At 43.2% G+C, this 26,843-nt stretch overlaps 1 protein-coding gene, 1 long non-coding RNA gene and 1 pseudogene across 2 annotated transcripts; 2 read left to right on the forward strand and 1 right to left on the reverse strand.

The window, feature by feature from the left end:
* Positions 1-1,451: 1,451 nt before the first annotated feature.
* LOC137872278 (CD5 antigen-like) lies at positions 1,452-12,490 on the reverse strand. The gene is made up of 5 exons (XM_068710449.1): positions 12,474-12,490; positions 10,321-10,457; positions 3,503-3,535; positions 3,096-3,380; positions 1,452-1,489 (listed from the first exon to the last, which is right to left on the reverse strand). Exons 1-5 carry the CDS (start codon positions 12,488-12,490, stop codon positions 1,452-1,454), a joined length of 510 nt encoding a protein of 169 aa, XP_068566550.1.
* A 2,783-nt stretch (positions 12,491-15,273) lies between these two features.
* Positions 15,274-17,452, forward strand: LOC137872279 (centrosomal protein of 70 kDa-like; annotated as a pseudogene).
* Positions 17,453-17,938: 486 nt separating this feature from the next.
* LOC137872281 (uncharacterized) lies at positions 17,939-20,106 on the forward strand. Its single transcript, XR_011102858.1, has 3 exons — positions 17,939-18,195; positions 19,384-19,705; positions 19,865-20,106. It is a non-coding gene; the product is annotated as an uncharacterized lncRNA (long non-coding RNA).
* Positions 20,107-26,843: the final 6,737 nt, after the last annotated feature.

Here is a 26,843-nt window from a genome sequence, read left to right on the forward strand (position 1 = left end):
ATGCACAGCTAGAGGACTACCAGTGGCTTCTGGATTCAGTGTTTGTGACAGATCTCCCTCTACTGTTCAACGAAGCTGATTTAGAGCTGCAGGATTCTGATGAACATGTCATCAACAGGATCAGTGAAGGAAACACGTTTAAAAGACACCACTGCTGTCAAGTAGGCTTCAACGCTGTGAACTTTCCTCACATCAGACAAAAGTGAAACATCAGGACAAAGACATTGTGCAGCTTAACATCTCTGAGGAGCAACATGAGAACATCAGAAGAGCTTCACTGAGAGCTAAATAGTATCAGTGTTCCACCTGGACAGCTCTGCTGCTGAGACAGAGATTCTCTCACTGCACATTTACATTGAGATCAAATCAAGGGAAACACCTGGCATGAATGAAGAGTTATGGGACTTACTGATGGAACACAAGTATCCACACCTCAGAAGATGTGCCTTGAACTTGATGAAGAAACATGTCTCCACTTCAGCAACACCAGGTGCTGAGCCAGTAGAGTTAAACATGCAGAAAAGTCACGTTTGAAAGCAGACAATGGAGAATCTAATGGTACACCGAATAAGGAAGAGACAGGTGAAGGCTCATGAAGGGATAGAGCACCTCAGAGAGTGTTTTATACACAGATTCCCAGGATGTAGTCAGGGAGGGACTGGACCAAAACATAGGAAGTCGATTGTCACATAGATGAAGCCCTGGTGTAAAAGTTAGCTATTAAAACAAGTTAGTTCCTAATAAAGTTGGATGAAATAACTCAGTAAGGAAATCAACCTGAAAGTAATTTAGTTTAATTAAATTAAGAGAAAGTGGTTAACTGAGGGATTAAGATCATTTAGTCCTAAATAAAGTAGGATGTAAATAGTTGAATAAGGAGTTGAAATAAACAGCTCCAAACAATATTGACAGCAAACAATGTGTTAAACTAAGTGAGAGTTAAAAAATTAAAAAACACTGATAGTGCCTTCAGTTTGAGCTTTGTTGTTTGATTGGTTACTCTAGGTGTCATTCAGCCTCACCTGCGGTAATTGGTTGTAGGTAAAGGAGAGGGCGGGGCGAAGAGAAAAGAAACGCAGAGAGAGAAATAAAGAGAGAACAGGAGGAATGCAGAGACATGTGAGGGGAGGTAGCTTGGTGAATGTTTAGGTTAGATAAGGAAACTGTTAGCTGTGGACACCACTGCTCATTTACTGCTTAATCTCAGTTGATTTAGCCGAGAGTTTTGTTCAAGGGTGTCTGTGAAGCAGTGACGTGCGGTGAGGTTCGTGTCTGGTGAGGCTCTGACTCTACATAAGTCAGATTTACAAATATATCAACCCAATAGAGAAGCTTCCATCACCATTCAACTGGCAGCTTGCACACTGACTACTGGTTGTTTTTCATATTTCATATCAGCATTCTTTACACACACATAGGTAAGGAACATATCTGATTACACCGGGAGCGTTTCAGAAGCGGAGCGCTCGCGGGCGCCACCCGCGAAAATCTGCGTAACAACCAGGATGTATAAAGAGAACAACAAACACATAAAAGGTTACTTTACCTGTCCGACGATGAACTGATGTTGATTTGGTCATAATTCATTGTTTTTTGAGACATTTTTAAGCTTAGATATTGAATCTTACGTTCTTGTGGTCAAAGCAAAATATAAGAAGAGAAGTGTAGAAGAAGAAGAAGAAGAAGAGAAGTGTAGAAGAAGAAGAAAAGTGTAGAAGAAGAGAAGTGTAGAAGAAGAAGAGAAGTGTAGAAGAAGAGCAACGACAGAACAAGCATGAACCTGACCCGTGGACTCTCTCTCGCCCCCTTCAGTGAGGCAGAGGTACTGTTTGCCTCTCTGTGCTTTTTCACTGCGGTTTAATGTCAGATCAGCAACACTAAATATGTTCTACACAGACGTGAAATACATTATTCTATGTAAAGAAAGGACATTTAATAAAAGAGTCTACAGATATTACAGTGGTGACAAACAATGAGACAGAAAAAGACACGATCTCAACCCAGTTAGTGATGATTCACAGTGAGGTGAGGAACAGCTGGTCACTGTCTCACCTCACTGTCTCCTCTGTTTGAACAGGACATGACATCATTCAGAGATTTAGATTATAAAAAGGTTTGAAATGATTGGAATCATACAGAAATTACATTTATAGCACAGATCAGTAGAGAAATATTAATATTTATTTTATTTTAGCATTATTTGTTTTTTACTTGTCCCCTGACCTCACGTCCCTGCTGTGAAGAGTAAAAGTTGCTGAGTCACTGGACCAGAGGACGCCATTGCTGACCAGAAAGGACTGTTGGTGTGTTCCTGAGGAGGACTTCACCGCCGTGGTCTTCACCTCCGCTGTCAACGTGTTTCATTTTTTGGACTACAAACTGTTTTCTCCAAGACTGAAGCTGAACTGTGACTTTAGACTTTCTGTGTCTTTGCTCTGCTGAGGATAAGGATTCAGGAGGCATCACCGCACCCGAGCTCCACAGGCCTGCAGCTTTCTTATTGTTGTGTGAGTGAGTGTGTGTGGGCCCATGTGTGTTTAAAGTTGAACTATTCTGTTATACACTGAGTTCTGCTGTAGTAAAGAAGTGAATAAAGGGAATAGGGGTTTTCACAAAGAAAGCTGAAGACATTCAAGTTGTGTTGATAGAAGATAATTCACTTTTATATACTTGTCCAAACAATTTGTTTACTTATTAACTTTTGGTTTCATATTATTTCAGAAAGTACTATTTCTTATGTTAAAAGGTTTCTAATTTGTGTTATTGCTGTTTTGTTTCTTGTCCCCTGAAATCGTAAATATGATTTGAACATTGTAAAAAGCAGTCAGTAAACCTTTATTTCCTTTTCATCCCAAAAAGTTGTCTGTGGTCAGTTATTAAAAATAGAGTGTGGTCTAAGTGTTTAGATCTATTAAGTTTTACAGTTTATTAAGAGCGTAATATAAATAATCTAAATTTCACCCAAATCAGGTAAACCTTGGTGGTAGCTACCTTAGGATACCAAACACCCCATCATTCCAGTTTAAAGGGTAACTTAGGTCTACTCTCTATAGAGTGTTGGGGTGCTACATAGATGATGTCACTGATGGGCTTACCTGAGCAGGTGAGATCCACGATGACGGAAGAGGAATCTGATATTAAACACTCTCTCAGAGCAGATCCAGAGTGAACACAGGTAGAGTTGATCCTCCACACAGATCTCTGTGAGGACTCCTTTCTCCGTCTGGTAGAAACAGCAGAGCCACAGTCCAGATCTCTACAGGCAACGGCTGCTTCCTTCAGGGTCCAGTAAGAGTCTTCTACTGGTCTCCAGTCTCCTTGATGTTTCACCTCCAGTGTTCCTGCACAGCGACTGGCTCCTCCCACCAACCTGACAGGTTCTGAACAGAAACAAGAGAGTCGTCAGTAAATAACTAAATATAATTATTAAAATATCAAACTAAAACTTGACTTCTGATTCTGCTTCATTAAATCTTTATTTCTCTTTTCTTTCTCTATTCACCTGTTGATGTGTGATTTCCTTCAGCCTGGAGTCCTGGAGAAATAGACACATATTTGTTTATTTAAGTAAATATAAAAAAAAATACACAAATATTTGTTTTTAAATGTATTTGCAATTTTCATCAAAACTTATTTGGATGTTGTTACATTTATATTCAGACAGTTGAACCTGCATTTAAAAACAGGAATGTTTATTAGACGTCTCCTTCCTTTGCAGCCAATCACAGAAGAGTAGATTAAAGGGTCATATTTGTTGTGACAATAATGTGTTAATTGTCATTTAGCCCCTCCCCTCAGAAGGCAGAGCTTCCTGAGGGGAGGGGCTAAAACAGAGAAATGTCCAAAGTTAAAAAGACAGCAGCACACATCCAAACACTTCCAACTCACCCACCATGACATACAATCACAACAAGCATTGTGTTGCTTGAGTATACGTCAGTGTGAGAAGCTTTCAGACAGAAGCAGTCATTAGCTGAGACCTGCTGTTGAAGTTTCTCTGAGTACAGTTGTTTAGCATCTCTCAGCTCATGGCTGAACCTGTGCTTAGACTCTTTAAACCTGTCCTTGTCTCCTCTCCTAAACGCTTCCTCCTTGTACAACCTTAAGAGTGATTTATGCTTGCTGCATCCGTGAGGGGTCTCCAGTGTTTCCCCCCCAAAGGCTGGAACACGATGCTGCTAACTGCTACTTATTATAACAACATATTATTTTGATTATTATCAGGCAGTACATGGAGGGGACAGGATGCAGAAGTGGGTCACAGAGATCACTGTGGATGGGCCGGGCCACTAGCTTCCCGCCCATAGCACAGGTTCTACACAAAACCTTTGTCTCTCAGTGTGGTTGTGTTACTTCTATGTGCTCTGTATGTAATCTGTCTGTTCCTCACCACAAAGTCTCAAATGAATCCACTGACAACAACATGAACAAAATGACTGCTGTCTTGTTTCTTTGACACGTTTTTGATGGGAAAGACAATCATGACTCGCTGGGTGCATCTACCCACAATGCCTTGTGGGAAGACCCGCCCCCTACTCTGCCTCCGATTGGCTCCACCCTTCCAGGCGTTACAGGTGTCTGCTATATGCTAACGTTAGCCTAGCTAAGGCGGAAGGAGAGTGAGCTCATTTTTTTGTTCCAGTCGTCCAAAGGTAGGCTACCCGGTCCGAAGATACCAGAGGGCTGAGCACCAACGCAGCAGAGACACAGACCAGAAATGTAAGTTTTCTATAAGTTTTGTTTATTACATCATTCATTTCACCTCTGAGAATCTTTAGGAGAGAAATCAACTGTGTAGTTGAGAATACTGGCAGCGTGACTGGTCGTTTATCCAGATATTTAGTAAGCTTATATCAATTTAACTCAAATAATCAGTAAATATAAATCTATTTCCCTCAGAAGATTAATAAATACAAATCAAGTTCACCCAGATATTGAGTAAATACAAATTACTTTTACTCAGATCCTTAGTAAATATAAATCTGTTTTGCTTTGGATATACTTATTTCTGTTTAAATTTAGTGAATTTATTCAATATTTTATAATCAAATTTGTAGAACTTCATAAGTGTCACTTTGTTGCCATCATTTTTTAATTGTATGTGTATATATATGTATTTATATATATACTTGTATATACACACACAAATACACAAATATATGTATGTATGTATATTTTTAAGTATATACACAAAAGTGTGTATATATATATATGTATACAAACTATTATATGTATTTATATATATACTTGTATATACACACACAAATACACAAATATATGTATGTATGTATATTTTTAAATATATACACAAAAGTGTGTATATATATATATATATATATATATATATATATATACACACACACCGTATTTTCCGCACTATAAGGCGCACTTAAAAGCCTTTAATTTTCTCAAAAAACGACAGTGCGCCTTGTAATCTGGAGCGCCTTATATATGGATCAATTGGTTAATTGGTTGATCCATACTGGTTGTACACGGCGCTCTGTCAAAATGTTTCAGTACGACTGGTAAACTACAAAGCCGCACCGCTTGCAGCATTACGGCTACCGTAGTCAGGGGCGTCGCCGAAGTAATAGCGGTAAACACCGGTACTGTTTTGTTGACATTCCCTTTAGCACAGCGCCATCTAGTGGATGCATAACGCAACCCCAGTCAAACGTTTGACTGTAGTAGCTTCTATTCTATGCGCCTTATAATCCGATGCGCCCTATATATAAAAACAGTTCTAAAATAGGCCATTCATTGAAGGTGCGCCTTATAATCCGGTGCGCCTTATAGTGCGGAAAATACGGTATATATATATGTGTATATATATATATATATATATGTATGTATACAAACTATTATATGTATGTATATATTCATATATATACATACATATATTTGTGTGTATATATATATATATACATACACACAAAATTAAATGTATGTATATAAAGATATATAATTTATTTTATTTTAAATTAAAATGAAAAAAGCAGGGTTGTCATCTTTGGTTTGATCTTAAAAATACTGTCAACTGAAGAACCGGATTATACTATAGTCCAAACTCACAAGTCCATACTTCCAAGTACACAAGTCCGTACTTGGAGTACTTGGTATTGAGAAAGGCTCTAGGCTGATGTCTGGAACGTCTAAAAGGGTTCAGCCAATCAGAGGCAGTGAGTCATGATGGTCTCTCAGTACTCAGTGATGAATACATTGTGTTTCCTGTGAGTGCTTCACAATAAAAGCCCCCATTGTGATTGTCTTGTTGAGGTGTTTTGATGTGAAGCAGCAGCAGCAGGAAATGTTGAGTCAGCATTAACAGTAACTTAATGTGGCTCTGATCCGTCTGTAGGAGAGTGAACAGGAAACAGTACATCACAAGTCTCTTAATTGCTTAAGTGTTTAGTGTTTTATATTGTTATAGATTCAGACTCATGACTAATAGACAGAAAACGATGCAGCATGTGATCAGTGAGGCTGTTTGTTATCTGATATCAGCCTCATTGGGATACATCCCAAGTCTCTTAGTTGCATCCTCGTTTCCCTCACTTGTGTCCTTTCCTTGCGTCTTAGTCCCTCCCACCAAGAGACGCAAGGAAACCATGCAAGGAGAGAGGAAAGAAGGAAATATGTTTCAAGAGATATGAGACGTCCTTTCCTCAGTTGCATCACGTGAAACAACGTCTGTTTCTGATGACGACGTCGCTGATCACAGCTGATCACAGTTGATCACAGCTGTGATCACAGCTGATCACAGCTGTCAGTCAGCTTTAACAGCTGAAGAGACTTTTGATAGTTTGTGTTCGTTCACATGATCACTGTACTTAATGATAGTCACTAATAATACTAATAACTAATAAAGACACACAGTAATCATCACTGTAGAGGTGTTTTCTCTGTATACTGTTACAAATAATTATACTGTGTTCTGTGGTATTTATACTGTGTTCTGTGTCCCGTTTACAAGCGCAGGATCAGTTCCTACTGACGGAATACGTTTGTCTTATTTATGAATTATTTGTGTTTTGAAATACAGATTGTGATGTCATTATTAAATAACCCAGAATATGATTATGGTCTCTCTTGCATACTGGAATGAATTTATTAGGCTCCATGTTTCAGGTTAAACTTAAATGATATAACTCATCAAACCAGACACTCAGGAATGATCAGCCTCACGTGACTGAATGAAATGATGATCAGTGATGTAAAAAGCTCTCTGACTAATTGTCTCCATAATAAAAGTTATTGAGGGAAATATAGAGACTTGGGATGGACCCTGTTATTTGTCATTTCCTCGCTCCTCGCTTGAATCGGAAGTTGTTCTGCTCCGTCATATTGACGGCCGTCCCAAAGCTCTTATTCCTGCTCTGAGGATCGAGGAGAGAGGAGGGATCTCTGAGGAGCCATGAGCGAGGACGCACGAGAACAGCCTTCCAGGAAGTGTTTTAAGGGCCGACACGCCCCCTCATTGTTCATCAGTGATGTGATTGGACGCTGCAGCTGATCGGACTGATGTGATTTTGCTAAATATCACTGGAGTTTCATACCAGAGTGAAGATTAAACTCTAGTTTATATTTGATATGTTTTCTGATTCATCTGGTTTAAATAGATGTTCATTGTAGTCTGAACAACAAAAGGATCACAAACTACTTTCTTCATTCATTAGAAAGATTTGTCTTTCCATGATCTGATATATCCCTCAATAACTTTTATTATGGAGACAATTAGTCAGAGAGCTTTTTACATCATTTATCATCATTTCATTCAGTCACATGAGGCTGATCATTCCTGAGTGTTTGATGAGTTATAACATTTAAATGTAACCTGAAACATGGAGCCTAATAAATTCATTCCAGTATTTTAAGAGAAACCATAATCATATTCTGGGTTATATAATAATGATGTCACAATCAGAATCTCAATACGTACAGACGCAAATAATTCATAAATAAGACAAACGTATTCCGTCGGTAGAAATTGATCCTGTGCTTATAAACAGAACACAGTTTGTTAAAGAGGTAACAGTATACAGAGAGAACACCTCTACAGCGATGATTACTGTGTGTCTTCATTAGTTATTAGTGTTATTAGTGACTATTATTAAGAACAGTGAATATGTGAACAGACACAAACTATCAAAAGTCTATCCAGCTGTTAAAGCCAACTGACAGCTGTGATCAGAAACAGACGTTGTTTCACGTGACGCAACTGAGGAAAGGACGTCTCATATCTCTTGAAACATATTTCCTTCTTTCCTCTCTCCTCGCATGGTTTCCTTGCGTCTCTTGGTGGGAGGGACTAAGACGCAAGGAAAGGACGCAAGTGAGGGAAACGAGGATGCAACTAAGAGACTTGGGATGTACCCAATGAGGCTGATATCAGATAACAAACAGCCTCACTGATCACATGCTGCATCGTTTTCTGTCTATTAGTCATGAGTCTGAATCTATAACAATATAAAACGCTGCACACAGAGATCATTACTGAATATACATTTAATGCAGAAATATTACTTGACTACAAATGTAATCAATGACTTATGATTTGAGTAAATTTGGGGGATTTTCACTTGAATGTGTGCAATTTGACAAAGTTCAGGTCACATCATCACGTTTTATAAACTAAGAGGAAATCTTTGGGGTGTTTTTATTTTAAACATGGAGGCTGGTAGAGTAATTATTTATATATATATATATATATATATGTATATATATATATATATATATATATATGAATTTATATATATATTATTTTACTTTTTTCTATTTGATCACAACAACCTTTACTGGTTTCTTGTATATGTATATGTGTGTGTGTGTGTGTGTGTGTGTGTATGTGTTTGTTTGTGTGTGTGTGTTTCAACATGTGTATGTGTGTGTGTTTTTGTGTGTGGGTGTATGTGTGTTTTTGTGTATGTGTGTTTCAGCGTGTGTGTGTGTGTGTGTGTGTGTGTGTGTGTGGGTGTTTCAACATGTGTGTGTATGTGTGTTTCAGCATGTGTGTGTGTGTGTGTTTGTGTGTCTGTGTGTGTTTTAACATGTGTGTGTGTGTGTGTGTGTGTGTGTGTGTGTGTGTGTGTGTGTGTATGTGTGTGTGTTTGTGTGTCTGTGTGTCTGTGTGTGTTTTGTGCGTGTGTATGTGTGTGTGTGTGTGTGTGTGTGTGTGTGTGTGTGTGTGTGTTGAGTTGAACTGTGGGCCACGCCCCTTACAGCCTGAGAGCACCAGGTGAGATTGATCAGCTAATTAACTGGCTTTGCAGTCACACTCACAGAATCACAGCAGAGCAGCACTGGGAGTCTGGGAGGAAGCAACAGAAGTGACTGAAACAGTGTTTGTTCAAACCAAAGCTTATTTTGAACAAGGAAGAAGCAGCCGGTGAGCTATCATGCATTTGTAACTGTTGTAACTGTTGTAGCCCGTTGTTTGTAGCCATTGACTTAGATGAACTGATTAAGAACTGCAAATGCTGGTGGTTAAAAGCATGTTGGGTAAATATAGTTAAAATGCTGTCATGGTATTTAAATATAATTAAAAATGTGATCTGTTTAAAATCATAATAATTAAAACTGTGAAGAACCATGTGAGCTAAGTACAATTTATAAAGTGATGCATTTGGAAGATTTATCCTTTTAAAAAGCTGCTGATTTATTGTACTGTTAAAATGATGAAATCATGATCAAATTCAGCTAAAAATGTATTTACTGTATTCAATTAATTTACTCACAATATTGGAAATGGATTATTTGCTATGTATTTACAAGGTTCATTTTGGGGTATTTAATTTAAGTCATTTAAGTATTGTAGTCTGTTCACTGCATGTGGTTATCTTGCTTTTCATTTTCTTAAGTGGTGTTTTGTTATTTAAAGGTTTTTCACCTGGTTACTTGATCACTGCATCAAACTTCTAAAATAAAAGAAAGAAGGAAAAGAGAGCAAAAGTGTGATCAATGAGTGGAATCCTGTGAAGTCTTCCTGAAATTGGCTGTCCTTTTCAAGTGGGGGAGTTTGCACATTGAAACCTCACAAAAGTGAGGGACCACTTTTGCCGTCACAAAAGAGGCGAAAATATCGGAAAATAGTCATGGAATGTACGGAGCAGTTCAGATTGAAGTACAACAGTGTATACATGCCTGCAGTATACATTAGTGTGTGTGTCTACTCAATAGAGTGCGGTAGAGAGTGCGTGTGTGTGTGTGTGTGCGTGTGCGTGTGCGTGTGTGCGTGTGCGCGCGTGTGTGTGTTCTCTCTCTGATTTAAAGATACAACAGAAATATTAAATAAAGCACATCATCTCTAAATCAGAGTCCTACCTGAGCTCCCCACCAACAGCAGCAGCATCAACAGGTGATCCATGACGTCCAGGTAGACCGTCTCACTGCCCGTCTGTGTCTCTGCCCGTCTGTGTCTCTGCCCGTCTGAGTGTCTGTGTGCTGTCCTCGGTGTATATCTGCGTACAGGAAGAGGTGGAGCTTTACTGATGGCTTATCTGTCTTTAGTTTTACAGAGAAGAGTCTCTGTCACATGATCAGCTTCTTCTGTCCACCATGTTTCCAGTGTGACCAGTGGATCAAACACTTTTTCACACTGGTGTCTTGGTTCTCACTTTGGTCTGACACAAATCTGTTTAGTTATTGTCCTGTACAGCATGTGGGCTCATGGCAGTAGTATAGAACCATAGAGCAAGAGAAATAGAAATATAGGAATAGGTTTAGATTCTCTTTATAGTTCTTTTAAAACTTTTGTGGTTGTTTGAGTCCTCATGTAGTCGTTTTACATGTTTGTGGTTTTCTTTTAACTTTTGTTGTTTTGAGTCTCTTTATAGTCGGTTTCTACTTCTTCGTAGTCATTTTATGTCTCTGTGGTGGTTTCACGTCTTTTTCTAGTTGTTTTAAAACTTTTGTGTTTGTTTTAGACTTTTTCTAGTCGGTTTACGTATCTTTGTAGTAGTTTTGAGTTTCTTTGTGGTTGTTTTACGTCTCGTTGTGGTTGTTTAAAAGCTTTTGTGGTTGTTGGGAGTCTCTCTGTAGCTGCATTATGTCTCTTTGTAGTCATTTTGTTACAGTTTGTTGTTGTTTTGAGTCTCTTTATAGTCAGTTTATGTCTCTTTGGGGTTGCTTTTTTAACTTGTTCTGGTTGTTTTGAGTCTCTTTCTCGCTGCCTTTGTCTTTGTTAAATTGATCCATTTAAGATGATATTTACACTCTGTGACTTTGGCAAACCTTTCTGAACTGTGTTTCTGTGACATTGATCTTTAATTTCTCAAGAAACTGCTGACTGATTGCAGATTATGACTGTTTCCATGACAACCAGGCCAGGCTGAGATGTTCCTATCAGATTAATGATATCAGCTTCCTCTTATTATTTCCGCTAAATGTTTCAACATCAGCAGAGAATCATTCAGAGGAGACATTACAGCTGCAACTAAGCATAATATGAATAGTTGATGAATCCATATGTTTTTAAAGTAATCATTGAGTCTATAGAACACGAGTGGTATTTAGTGCAGCACACATTGTTGAGATTGAGTCCAAGGTGACATCTTCAAATGTCTCTGTTTGTCCGACCAAGAGTCCAAAAGCCAAAGATATTCAGTAGAGTCAAACTTACACACCTGCCTTTCACTTTTCAGAGGTCAAATACAAGAAAGTCTTGTTGGAGTCCTGATCCAGACCCCTCCAGAGCCAGTTCTATCATAACCAATGCTCTGCAGTCCAGCTCCTTTCTTTCCAGCTCTTCAAGAGAAGTCCTTTGGCTGCGACCGTTCTTCCAAACTTCCACCAGTTTTCTGTACATTTAAAAGCTGCCACAGAGCATCTGAATCATAATCCACCTCCATCTCTGTCATAAAGTAAAGAAAAGTAGTGATCATTAACCAGACAACAGAGGTGTGTGTGTGTGTGTGTCCTCACATATTTGACATCTAACACAGAAAGGTGATCAAACTATTATTTCAGCTGTTTTGGAATATTAATGTAAACGATGGATCACTTTGAGGATCTGGTTCAGGTCCAAACTGAACCAGTAGAAGCAGCATTCACTTTTTATGTTCCACAAATGTGAAACAATCTGCAGCTCTGCTCCAACTCTGTTCTCTAAGACTTCTCTGTTTGACACTGGAAATATGAATTTGATACTTTTTATTCATATCTTGCGCTGCAATGTAGCTGTGTGATTTGCCTTTTAGCTTAATTTTACTTTTTATTTTGAACATGTAACAACTAAGTAAAACAAAACAAGAATACAAAATAAAATGAACAGTAAATATATCAAACTGTCAATAAACAAATACTCATAAACAACATAAATAAACATATTTCCTAAAAGGAGATAGAAGAAGTATCAATGTATATGTTCCTACCTCTTCATCACTCTCTCTCCATCACTCAATCATGTCACTAAATATGTATCATATAAACCTTTGTGACTGGTAGCCTGTCCTCATGAATCCTCCTTCTCATCTGACCTCATGACGTTTTCCATCGAGGTCAAGAAGAAGTGGTCAGACGAAGAATGATTTGACTTTTTAAACTGCCACCCTCGAGTTCAGCTTGTTGACTACTATGGACTTTCACATTTAATATAAAATAAAGACTAACAACTAATCATAGAATAAGTTATAGATATCATCATCATCATCATCATCATCATCATCATCATCATCATCATCAATAGTTCAATACATACGGTGCATTGACTAAGGAGTTGAATCACCAACTGGCTGACGACATGAATGTGTTCTACTGCAGGTTTGATAAGTCCACTCTCACCCCCCAACTGCTCTGACATCCAACAAGCACCTACACCCCCTGCCTCCTCCTCACCTCTCCCAAACGACCCCCCACCAGCACTGAGGATCAGTGAAGAGGATGTGAGTCGGCTCTTTCACAGATCAGGAAGGCTCCGAGTCCAGACGGTGTGTCCCCCTCCTGCCTGAAAGTCTGTGCTGACCAGCTGGCCCCCATCTTCACCCAGATCTTCAACCGATCACTGGAGCTGTGTGAAGTCCCCTCATGCTTCAAACGCTCCACGATCATCCCGGTCCTCAAGAAATCCTCCATCACAGGATTAAATGACTACAGGCCCGTCGCCCTGACGTCTGTGGTCATGAAATCCTTTGAGAGACTGGTGTTGACCCACCTGAAGGGCTTCACTGCTGGACCCCCTGCAGTTTGCCTACCGTGCAAACAGGTCGCTGGATGATGCAGTCAACATGGGACTGCACCACATGCTGCAACACCTCGGCTCCCCAGGGACAAGGGTTCTGTTTGTGGACTTCAGCTCAGCGTTCAACACATCATCCCAGAAATACTCCAACCCAAACTCTCCCAGCTCACTGTGCCAGCCTCCACCTGTCAATGGATCACAAACTCCTGAAGTTCTCAGATGACACATCGACCTCATCAGGGACGGTGATGAGTCTGCGTACAGATGGGAGGTTGAACAGCTGGTCCTCTGGTGTGGTCAGAACAACCTGGAGCTCAACAAGCTCAAAACTGTGGAGATGACAGTGGATTTCAGGAGGAGCCCCCCAACACTGCCCCCCCCCCCCCCCCTTCAGGAGGGGGGGGGGGGGGGGGGGGGGGGGCCCACTTCAGGACCTGAAGTGGGCCCCAAACATCAACACCATCAAGGAAAAAGGCCCAGCAGAGGTTGTACTTCCTGCTCCAGCTCAGGAAGTTCAACCTGCCTCAGGAGCTGCTGATCCTGTTCTACTCAGCCATCATCCAGTCTGTTCTCTGCTCCTCTATCACTGTGTGGTTTGGATCGGCCACCATACAGGACAGAAACAGAGTACAACAGATTGTCAGGTCTTATTATTGGTTCCAGCCTGCCCTCCATCCTGGACTTGTACACCTCCAGAGTCAGGAAACGGGCTGTAAAGATCACTGCAGACCTTCACACCCTGAACACAAGCTGTTCATCTCCTCTCCTCTGGTAGGATCTACAGAGCTCTGTACGCCAAAACCACCAGAACCAGGACCAGCTTCTTTCTGCTGGCCGTCACTGATGAACAATTAATCAGTCAAACTGCAAACTACCTCCATTCTGCACCATCACCTTAAGTCTATGGACGCTGTTGTTGTATAGGGTTATGTTCATATAGATATATATATACTTTTGGATATATATTTATATTTATATTGTACATAGTCGTGAAATGTGTATGCTTGCATCTGTTCTACTTTTTTATTGTTTTTTATATATTTACATTTTTTCCTGTTTATTTGTAAACTCTGTGTATGTATGTGGAGAGTAACAAAAAAAACGGAGTCAAATTCCTTGTATGCGTACGTGTACATGGCCAATAAAGCTGATTCTGAATCTGATGTATGCATGCACACACACACACACACACACACACACACACACACACACACACACACACACACACACACACACACACACACACACACACACACACACACACACAGAGCTCTGCTATTTTAAGCAATCAGGATTATGTAGATTTTACAGGAAAAGAGACAAAAAGTGGTCGTGTTATCGGCACCAGATCTAGAGGAAATCTGGACCGGCAGCAAAGGTTACACCGGCTAGGAAGCACTGTGTAGCCAATAATGTGACTGTGGATTAATAGAGGACCAACGTTAGCCTCATGCTCAGGCCAGAGCTAGTTTTATTCACAGCAGCACCAAAGCGCCATCTACTGACGTGATAGTGTATTACCTTGATATAAAGTCTGAAAGAGTGTTCGAATAGTTCAATTAATAACAAAAAAAGAGGTGGTGTTTTAATAAAAACTAAACATGTAGCATTTCCAACCTACCACAGTTGCTCAACAAAAGACCAATTAGCAACAGTAACTTCTGTGTTCTCTAAATGCCAAATGTCATATGGAGTGGTAACGCTACCGTGTTAGCTACTGAAGCTAGCCGAGCTAAAGAACTACTTGCGTTACGTTATCTAAGGTGACGTCATCGCTGCCATTCAGAATGTGGCCTTTTATTGCTATTTTAAAGAGTTCAAAGTCTCGCTTGGTTGGCTACTTGTATGCCGAATATACCAGAATAATTCATGAATGGTTTTATTTCTAATGTGTGTCTGTGTGTTGTTCCCAACAGCTCGGCTTCCTAAAATTGCTGATTTTTAAATGGAGTTCAGCATTTCATTGAATTCATTGCCAGAATGAGATCTCACTGAAGCTCCATGAACTCTAACACATACTGGTTCTCTCCTGCAGTGCGGTGAAACATTGACCAGGTGAGTCCCCATCAGCACCATACCATCACTGTGTTCATCAGAGAATGCACCGCCTGTCATCACCTGTGGTGGTGCAGGAGCTGCAGACACCTGATCACCGGTCGGTTGTGACAGGAGGCTCAGAAAGCTGTGTTCAGATTGAAGTGTGCTGCAGTAGAGGACATTTAGAAATGGACACGGACAGCAGCACAACTCATTATTTACAAAGCAGCAATGAGACGTATGTTTATTTGTGGACTAGCCGGCAGTTCCAGGTGACTTCAGAGCTCCGGTTTCTTCCACAGGTCCACGTTGCTCTGTGGTGTTTGTGTGCTCATTGGTTGTGTGTGTGTGTTTCAGCAGGCCAGTGGGAAGATGTGAATCAACTTCTGCAGCATCACGGGTTTAAGCCGGTGCATTTAGCAGATCCTGTAGAGAATAAGAATATTTCAGGTGAGAGTCAACGCTTCCAATTCCTACGGTTCTCTGATTTAATCAGGCTGTAATTGCTACATTGTGCAGAGTGTTTTCTAGCACGTTTGCCTCTCGACTTTACTTTAGCTCTGGTGGAATTACTCCGTCACATGACTCTCCATGTGTCCTCAGATCTGACTGTGCTGGACAAGAAGTCGTCCGGTGAGATCAGGACGACTGTGAGGACTATGCTCACAGACTCAGAGAGAAGACAGACGCTGATCCAGGAGCTCATCAAGTCCAACAACACACTCAAGTAAGTGGTTGTACTAAGTATCAGTGTTTCGTTGTATTTTTCTCAAGTACCACAAACAGCTGGCCAAACGTGCAGAACTTGACATCACTTTGAATAACTTTAATCTCGCTCTAGTATCCAAACAACTTCTTTATTGTCTCATCCAACAATCCGTCACAAAAGAGGCGAAAATATCGAAAAAATAGTCCTGGAATGTACGGAGCAGTTCAGATTGAAGTACAACAGTGTATTGATGCCTGCAGTATACATTAGTGTGTGTGTGTGTGTCTACTCAATAATGTGTGTGTGTGTGTGTGTGTGTGTGTGTGTGTGTGTGTGTGTGTGTGTGTGTGTGTGTGTGTGTGTGTGTGTGTGTGTGTGTGTGTGTCGACCACCTGTCCTCCTGTCATCTAATCTCATCAGCATCAGATGAGCATCACAGAGACACACCTGTCCTCCAGCTCAGTGCAGGTATGAAGCCTCAGCCTTCATTTAGTCAAAAGAAGTACTGTAGTTATAAGGCTGCTGTGTTACACCAGAGATTACAAACCATATATGAAATACTTTTATCAGCCTCAAATAAAAATGATAAAAATAGATAATAAATGACATGTCCCTCATCTTTTCCTCGCAGCAAAAGGAAAACGTGACGTGGTTGAACACAGTTACAGCCTTAAACCTTATTTGTGTGTGTGTGTGTGTGTGTGTGTGTGTGTGTGTGTGTGTGTGTGTGTGTGTGTGTGTGTGTGTGTGTGTGTGTCTTCAGAGAGGAGGTTCATGAGCACACGAGTCGAGCGGCTCAGCAGTCTGAGAGGGCCACAGAGCTGGAGGGGCTGCTGGACGGGGTGAGGACCAGAGTCCAGGACCTGGAGGACCGCTACCTCGGCGAGGCCGCCCAACAGCACGGCCACGCACAACAGCTGCAGCGGGAACAACAAGAAGCACGGGTACGTCAACGAGACAATAAAGGCCGACATAAAGGATCCATCAAATGTGTGTCAATCACTAGTATCTGTTGTTGTCTGACGTTCTCAGTGAGGAGAACATCTTTGCTTCCATGTGTCTAGAAACAGTGTGAGCTTCTGGAGCAGAAGCTGTCTCAACAGAGGGAGGAAGCAGCTCAACCCCAGAGAAAACTACATTTCACCGTCAAAGAAGAAGAGCGACGATTGGCTCCACAGAGTCGGACCTTCCAGCACGTCTGCAACAAAGTCTCCAGCAGAACTCCCCATCAGACCAGCAGTGAGGACATGAGCGACTGACAGGAGCCTCCTTTCACTTCAAGAACAGTTCTCCATACATTTAGATTATAAACGATATTATATTATTATTATCAATAGATTACCACCATTTCAGAGCAACAGGTGTTCCAGTTTGAACGTAAAGGCTTTTTTACGAGGACGCCTTGTATGTGGACCAGTTCACGCGCTCACAGGTGATGCTGCAGGTGACCTGCTTCTTCTGTTTGCAGGGTGCTGGATGTGATCCACTTCTATGAGACCAAAATGACTCAGCTGCTGGATGAGCTCAGGTAACCCATGCTGACACGTTGAGAGACACTTCTAAAGGTGTCACATGATGTGGTAGCATGTGTATGGAGCTAAATCCAGATCAAAAGTTTTGAGCTTGGGGTCCAGTAGCTTGTCCAGGGACACTTTGACATGTGGACCGAAGGAACCAGGGCTCGAACCACCGCATAGTGGTTCTTACACACCTCCTTGTCTTAGAAAACAAGAAAAACTAGTCTGCAGTCTATCACTGTAATGGACACACAGGGATTAAAGAGAAATTATTTTAAAACAGCAAACACACATCGCCCAGTATTGTTCCTTTAACCAGTCTGCCACTTCCTGGAAATGTGCTCCTCCCCCTCTTGTGTGTGTGTGTGTGTGTGTGTGTGTGTGTGTGTGTGTGTGAGAGTTGTTTCAGGTGCTGTGTAACGGCCCAGGGACCTGCGTTTCTCTCTGTGTGGCAGGACTCCTGCTTGGAATTCTGGGAATGAAGAAAGTCTTGATAGTTTATGTTGAAAGCATTTTCCGGGTAAAAACGTTGTCTCTCACGGGGAAGATCCTGCGAGCAGAGGTCGAGTCTACAGTCATGCAAAGTCCACAGTGACTGTAGACATTTATGCGTCCTAATTGGTCAGTTTGACTGTGGACCACCAATAGGATCGGAGGACCCGACTGTAGACCGCCAATCACAAGCTGACCTGCAAAACTTGAATACATTAATTTTGAGTTGCGATTCTACCCACAGCGCCGATCTTTCGGTAATTCTGGTAAGACTGAAATATTTGTGTCTCTATAATTATTAATAAAAATCACTGTTTATACTACACAATTGTCTTTTGGTCGTTTGGAAAAAAGTCGGACATAGTGTTAACGTTAGCTAGCTACGACTTCCTTCAACAGGTTAGGTGACTTTGCTGCTATTTCACGGTTAGCAGCTCTCGATAACATCTCTTCGAAATGATAGATTGTATTACTTTCAATATCCCTTTTATCTTGTGTTAACCCTTAAATACTGTTCACATCCGAACACAACACAACACAAGTGTTCGGCCGGGTCAGGTAACGTAACTTACGTGTTGAGCTAAGGCTCGTTAACGGTCGACATCTCTCAGCTTCTTTGAAGTTATAACGTATTTGTTATAACGTTACCACTACTGACAATGATTTGTCAGTATGCATTTGATCTTGTGTTAACCCGTTAACCCTTACATACGGTTCAAATCCTGATGCGGGGGTCCGGTAAGATAACGTCAACGTTATCTAGCATCTCTAAATATAACCTCTATCATTATTACCAATGACAAATCTTCTTTGCATCCAAAAACAGCCAGTCACTCATTAATCAATAGACCAACTAACTATTAGCCAGTGTTTCAGAGGTTATGGAGACACTATTTTTGAGGGTTTAAATTCGTTCTTTTAATAATTTACCTGCTGTCATAAACATCCGCTTGCTCAGCTGTTTATTATCAAAGACAAGAGAATTTAAGAACTACAATGACTTCTGTCAGCGTTTTTTTTGTCTCTGTTGCTGTGGTTATGAATATAGGAATATGGAATAATAGAAGATCCATATTTGTGATGTCTTACTGGCACGATGACATGCACACTCTTGAGTTTTGCCGTGAGTAAAAACATGAAACTTATCCAAAGGGAAGCTGAACATTTGATCAAATATCAGAGGAGTCAGTCAGTGTTGTAGGCTCAGGAGTTATGAGATATGATTTATGAGTTCGCGTTATAAGAACTCTCCCTCAGAGATCTCTAATCTGTAATCAGGGTTTAGCAGTTGTCATCCTGCTCTGACACTTCCTCCTCCTCTTCTTCCTCCCTGGATGTTAAGAGGATATCAATGGCCTGTTGTACGTTCATTGTTATATTAGCAATTTATTATAACATAACAATATCTAATATTATAATAATAATATTTTGTTGTTGTGGTGTTACTCTACAAGTGTATTTCAGCTACATTTGAAGATGGTGACCCCCGTAATCCGCATCATCAACCCAGATGTCTCTGAGAATCGTCAGCAGGCCGTAGTGACAGCGACCAAAGAGGCCCGTGACTACAGGGACTAGAGACCGGTCTTCATCTAACCTCCACAGGAGCTGCTGTACGAGGCCTCTTCTCTGGCCCACGCAGAGAAGCTCCTTCGAGCAGAGGGTGTCCCCGAACCATCGTCAGCTGTGTCTGGGAAAGCTGATGGTTCCATTTGGCCAGTATGAAAATGCACCATTCCACTGGCTTGTGGCAAATGATGTGGGCTACATGAAGTAGTAAGCATGTTATATTATCATTATTATAGCAATACCATTGTAGGTTATGCAGTTTAAATACAATTTGTATCTGTTTGCACAAAAACTATCATCAGTGTTTATTATTCAAGTGCAGTGATAGTAATGATATCGATACTAAATTGATGTATATGATTCCAGCATGCTCGACAAACACAGAGTGGAGGTAACAAACCCACAGAGAAAGGGGAAGGTGGGGAACCAGTGGGTGAAGGACTACCTCACTGAATATGCAGAGAGCTTTCCACAAGTCTCCAGTCTCCTTGAGGCCAACATTGACAGGAGTATCTACTGTCAGAGAGGGTTTGAGCATCACACCTTTCTGGAGATGTGGGAGCTCTACAGCCAGCACCTCACCCAAAAGGACAAGCCAGAGCAGTTTGGTGTTGAGCAGAGGGAGCTCATACAGAAGGCCTCCAGTTCTGTGAGGAGGTGGCTGAACACACCGGTGACCCACATCACAAGCGTGCAAATGAAGAGGTTCAGGAAATACATCAAGGAGAAGGAGCAAGTGAGTGTTGATTTGGTTATTCATATGTTATGAAGAGCAGAATAGCATAGTAAAGGAAAATTGGTCAAATTACTGATATTTGATGCACCTCTGCAAAATGTGTTTCTTGTCTTTTGGTAATTAAAAACTAGTACGTCATAAAATGTAGATAGTAACTTTACATTTGTTGTCCAGCAGGCTAGGTGTGATCCCTCATTGTGGTCAGGTGATGACGCTGAACTGGTTGCTGCAAGCCAGACTGTGGAAGGTCAGTGAGATACACAATTAATAGATATCAAAACATTTAATAGAAAATATAATACAATACAAAACTCCTTTCTTTGGTAAAATCTTAGACTTGCTCAAGTCCCAAGAGCCCGCATGTCCCAAGACTAGCAGCCACTCCCAGGATTCCCGGCCCACAGACAGGACCAAGCAGCGGAATCAGCCAAAGACCACTGTCCGGCCAAAACAACAAGAGACCACTGTCCGGCCGAAACAGCAAGAGACCACTGTCCGGCCAAAACAGCCAGAGACCACTGTCCGGCCGAAACAGCTAGAGACCACTGTCCGGCCGAAACAGCCAGAGACCACTGTCCGGCCGAAACAGCCAGAGACCACTGTCCGGCCGAAACAGCCAGAGATCACTGTCTGGCCAAAACAGCCAGAAACCACTGTCCGGCCGAAACAGCAAGAGACCACTGTCCGGCCGAAACAGCCAGAGACCACTGTCCGGCCGAAACAGCCAGAGACAGAGACTTTTTTCATTTTTTAAATTGCTTTAATTTTCAAGTTATTGGCTTTAATATGGCTGAAGCTGCCTCTTGGAATTGTGGGTAATTACCAATACCGCTGTTTAAGTATGGATGTATTAACAATTCTCATGACATATTCATAAAACAGTAACTTTTAACAGTTGTGTGCTGATTGATGAGACTAGCCACAAACGTAATCCCACTTCTGTTAGCCACAGCTTCCATCATAGTACAGTTTTGACATGAGTACACACACACACATAGACACACATGTATAGTCTGTTTGTATATATATATATATATATATATATATATATATATATATATATACGTGTATATATATATATACGTGTATATACATATATATATGTATATATATATGTATATATATACATATATATATGTATATATATATATATATATATATATATGTGTGTATATATATATATATGTATATGTGTGTATATATATATATATGTATATGTGTGTATATATATATATATATGTATATGTGTGTATATATATATATATATGTATATGTGTGTATATATATATATATGTATATATATGTATATGTGTGTATATATATATATATGTATATGTGTGTATATATATATATATGTATATATATGTATATATATGTATATGTGTGTATATATGTATTTCCATCTCGGTTTGACAGCGCAAATCAATCCAATGCCCACATCCCTCCCTGCTGCACTCTGATTGGCTGATTCACCTGAAGCAGCTCAGTGTATTTTGGACGCATTACATTCTGCTGTCTTTATAGAAAAGTGTTATATATATATATATATATACATACATACATACATACATACATACATACATACATACATACATACATACATACATACATATTTATTTTTATATATATATTTATATATATATATTTATTTATATATATATATTTATTTATAAATATATATATATATATATATATATATATATATATATTTATTTATTTATTTATTTATTTATTTATTTATTTATTTATATATATATATATATATATATATATATATATATATATATATATATATATATTATAAACACTATAAAAGTATTGGAAGCAATGGGGAAAAAAAGTAGTTTATGTTCCAACCGCTCTCCTATACCTTTTCAGGTTTCCTTCTTTAGACATTATTACTCACCTGTACTAACCTCTCCTCGGTCTCCGTGAAGGTCAGGGGACTGTCGGCCTTCAAGAGTATGCGCTCGCCCTGCGACTCGGCCGTGACGGACACCTTCATAGCGTGCGCCATGAGGGGCGACTGCGTCAAGATAGCCACGGACCAGGCCTCGTGCTTTTCCACCTCTCCCTGGCACCAGCTCGCGCCCGGAGACGTAATCCTGTACCTGGAGCGGGAACCCACGGTGGACGAGCACAGACGGTGGTTGGAGCTGCATCGCGCCAGCTCCTTCCTCGCGGCCTACAGAGTGGAAAACGTTACCGTGGTACAGCTGGACTCTGGTTTCTCCGCTGTCTCCACGACGCTGGCCCCGGTGCGGGACCGCGGGTCCGCTGGGCCTCCCGGCTCCGCCCCTGTGACGGTGAGAGCGTTGTACAAGGACTGGAAGTACTGCATGAACCACATGTTCTCTCACAGCCAGGCTATCCTCACAGACCTGCTCGTGTGCAGGGCGTCCGAACTGATCGCCTCAAAGATGGGCGCGGGGTTCTTCCCCTGGAGCAGGCTCATCAAATCTGCAAAGAACAAGCACTTTAGTCAACAAACACTGGATCGCTTGAAGGTCGGCAACGCAAGCGTCACAACCACCTACGTGGAGATCGTGAGGACGTGGCTACAGCAGATCACCGGGCTCTCCGTCAAGCCCGTCGAGTGCAACGAGTATCACAAGTGCAACCCCTGCGAAGCCGCCTTCTACAGATACCCGTTGAATCTCAAGGCCAACACGGGGTGCATCACCGCGATGTTCGGGGGCTCTCTGATCTACGAGGTTGGGAGCTCGGAACCCCCGCGAACTCTCCACGGTTCGAGCCACGGCGAAGGCGAGTCGAGCGGTCTCCGCGACAAGGGAGAACCCCCGGTCGAGACTTCTTCGCACGAGGAGCTCATCGTCCACCCCTACCAGCCGCTCAACAAATGCTACGCCAACTCCAGGGTCCTGACAGCCCATCGCGCAGACCGCACATTGGTCAACCGCAACGGGAAGCTCGTGGCGCACTGCGTCATCGACTACTGTTTTCCCCGCCACATGTACAGCTCTGCTCTGGGGAGCGGCAGCCTGGACAATTGCAAACAGCACCTGCTCGCCTCGATCTCGTCCGTCAGACAGAGGGTCAAGAGAGCCACCAAGGCTTTCACCGCCGTGATGAACAACTGTCCCAAACACATGATACCGGCCTGCGATACCCGAGAGCTGGACCTGCTCAGGGCAAACAGGGAGACTCCGACCTGCATACCGAGCGAGAAGCTCGCAAGCTGCATCAAGGTCGTCGTCGGCGACATGTCGCTGGAGCCCCGCGACCTGTACAGGAACCTGAGCTCGTCGCCCAGCAAGATGCTCGCCGAAGCCGTGTCCGAAGGCCTAGTGTCCATTGGAGGAGACGCGCCTGAGCCCGGGGGCGCGGACGCTTTCGTTTTGCTCTCTGTTCCGAGGGCCGTACTCAAGGACGCGGGGATCGCCTCTCAGTCTGGTAGGCTTTCGATGCCACGGAGCGAGCTGCGAGAGAGGACTCTGGTCGACCTGGCCAGCCTCCTGTATCAGACCGTGCTGCTGTTGCACATACACAGGCCCGACGTGTTTGTTTCCCCGGCTGCCATGTACCCCGCCACGGTTCTTTGCATCATGCCCTACTCGTGCGCAGACGTCGACCTAATGCGAACGTGGATCGAGGCCTTCAAGGAGAAGAAGTGGCTCAAGCCCGCGGCCCAGTCCAAGCTCAACAAGAGGTCTACTACCGGTGACAGCGAGGTCGCGTACCATTGCACGGGCTGTAAAAACTTCTACAGGGACCTGTTTGCCAACAACGCTCCGGGCCGCATGCTCATTCGGCAAGTCTACGGTGTAGATAGGAAGCGAACGATAGGACGGTGTGTCAACGAAACGCGGTGGCTCTCTTAGGCCTCTCTCAGAGTCCGTCCCTACAGGAGGAGACCGCTCCGGTGGGAAACGAAATTGCCTTATATATATATGATACGGCGACGAAACGCTGCAACCTTACTTACCTAACTAACAACTAACCCCGCAAACCCCAGACCTAACACTGACAGCATTCCGCCGAGCCATGGCCTTCGGTCAGAAGAAGTACGTGTTCTCCCACACCATGACCGCGACCAGCGTGGTCTCTCAACCTGCAGCGTTCTGCCTCGACCTGAGTGGCCTCATACCCCTCGGGGACTGCAGCACTCTGTTCGTCGTCAACAGCGTGAGTGTCACCGCGTACAAGCGGGGTATGTGGGAAAGGATACTCGTGAAGTTCGCCGTCCTCGACGACAACAAGAGACGGGTCCTCATGAACGATCCGGGCAAGCTGTCCTCCGAGTGGTCGGCCGGCCTCGCTTCGAACCGTTGTCGCTCGAACATGAAGATAGCGGGCACCGACACGGAACCTTTAGGGCGCACCCTCCTGGTGTACGACGATGACAACCGACAGGCCTTGCTCAACGTCCTGTCTTTCATGACGTCGCACAGCCTCTGGACCTTGGACAGGGCGAGGGGGACCTTGGACGTCATCGTCGAGGCCGCGCCGAACCAGTTCGAATTCACGTGCGACCTGTGCTCTGAGATCGGCGCGGCGCGCATAGTGGACACTCCCGACGGACACGCGTTCCTGTTCCCGGTGTGCGCGGACGAGAGCGTGTGCGTACTGGTCGAGGAACACCACTGGGACATGAAGGCTCTTTGACATCTCTGCGCGCTCCTGCGATCCGCGTGCGACGACAATCTAGATGTTCTATGCACGGTAGGAGATATCCGCGACCAAGCAATCTTTCCGAGAGCTCCGCATGGCACCCTTCCCTCCTAGGGACAGGTACGGCAACATCGTGATCCCGCACGTGCTGATGAGATACCTCGCCTCACTGTACCAGACCATGAGCGAGTACGCCGACACCTTCGCCGTGGTAGACGGAAAAAGGCCCCACGTCAAGGTCCTGCTCGAGAGCCCCTCCGCGAGCATAGGCAAGATCAACGGGCGCATCTCCCTGACCCTGATCTACGGATCAAGCTTTGCGAACATTCACAAGGTCTGCCTGAGTCAGCAGCCGCAGGCCGAGGAGAACCAAAGATAGCAGCGAGGAGAACACTGTTCCCCTGCTGCAATCACGCAGTTGTGCAAGGATGTGTTGATCAGGAGGACCTCTTTAAAATTCGCATATAACACTCACATGTCCCTGAAGGACTGGTACAATTTCTACTACGACTGGGAGGACAAACGGGATGATGACAACGGGAGTTGAAATAAAGACTTTCTTGCGATGGACGGTGCGTGTGCGTGTGTACCCCTGCAATAAAAATAAAACATAAAAGACAGAAACGCGAGTTACATGGACTTTATTGTATTCCTTCCAGGCTCCGGGATACAGACACGAGGATACAACCGTTTATTTCTCTGAGAGTACGTACGGGCTACGGTGTGTGGGTGCGTGTGCGTGCGTGTGTGCATGGGCGTGTGTGTGGGCGTGCGTGCGAGCGTGTGTGCGCGCTACACTTGAACACCGCAGCCGAACACATTCCTTCCTCAGTCATCGGTCTATCCGTCTGTCTTTCTTACAGGTCCTCCTCCTCTGTCTCCCACACTGTCCAACTCAACAAACCTATAGCCGACGGGGGAACGTGTCGGCCCGGTCTAGTGACAGTAACATACGTCTTGAGCAGCGTCTCCGGCATCCGTTCCCCACCCCTGGTCTGGACGGCGCATGACTGTACTAACGCTCACGGATCCGAGACAGTTTAGGTCTGTACCGTGGCGTACGCGACCCCAGGACAGTTTGCGATGCACTCCATATTCTGCAACACAGCGGGGATCGAGGCACTCGGGACGGGTAACTGGCCGCAATTGAATGGATTGTGGGCTTCCTTGTTAACGTGGCTGGATGACAGATGGTGGGACTCGGTCCCTCGAGGTCACATCCAGTCTTTCCTGAGTAGACCCGATGTTCACGTTGGATCTACTGTCATCTTGGTGTACTTCGGTTCACTGGCCAGAGGGGTATGTTCCGTTACGTCGAAGACTAACCGTGGTATCGTGGAACTCGGCGTGACCCTTCAGCGAGGCTCGTACAGATGCCCCCCGGTCCTGCAAGTGGCATATTCAGATCCCGTTGAGATGATGGAAGACCTGCTTGCTGAAATCCGAGACGATTGCGAAGCTCGCTTTGTGTCCAAACCACCAGAGATACCTCACGATTCAACCCGGGTTTCCGTGACAGACATAGTGGAAGACGCGGGTGACATGATAACGTCACTGAACGCCGCATGGTGGGGAATTCTGAAAGGCTGTTCTCAAACATCCCCCGAGCACCCAGAGGTGTTAGCAGAGCTGAGAAGAATTAAGACGGCGAGCGGGATCCCAGCCGCGACGGTGTGTTACGTGGCTGAAACTGAACCTGGGTACCTTTTCGACATTGTAACCGCTGAAGGAAAAGTATACAAGGTGTCCTTCGATAAGTCAGGGTATAACATCGGGAACCAGAAGGGGGGTGTACACGTGTCAACCATACCAGATTTGCTGCACTACATGGGCGCAGTTGGAAAGATTACATTTGTGAAAGCCCCTTCCTGTGACGCCTGTACACGATACGTACCCGGAGCCCGTTGACGCCTTGGGTTATCGCCTTGGGAACCAAAGACACATACACGCACGCACACACACACACACCTGTCGAAC

This window comes from Cebidichthys violaceus, unplaced genomic scaffold, assembly GCF_023349555.1.
Source record: "Cebidichthys violaceus isolate CVI_PGR_0920_01 unplaced genomic scaffold, fCebVio1.0.p SCAF_155, whole genome shotgun sequence".
NCBI classification, from domain to species: domain Eukaryota; kingdom Metazoa; phylum Chordata; class Actinopteri; order Perciformes; family Stichaeidae; genus Cebidichthys; species Cebidichthys violaceus.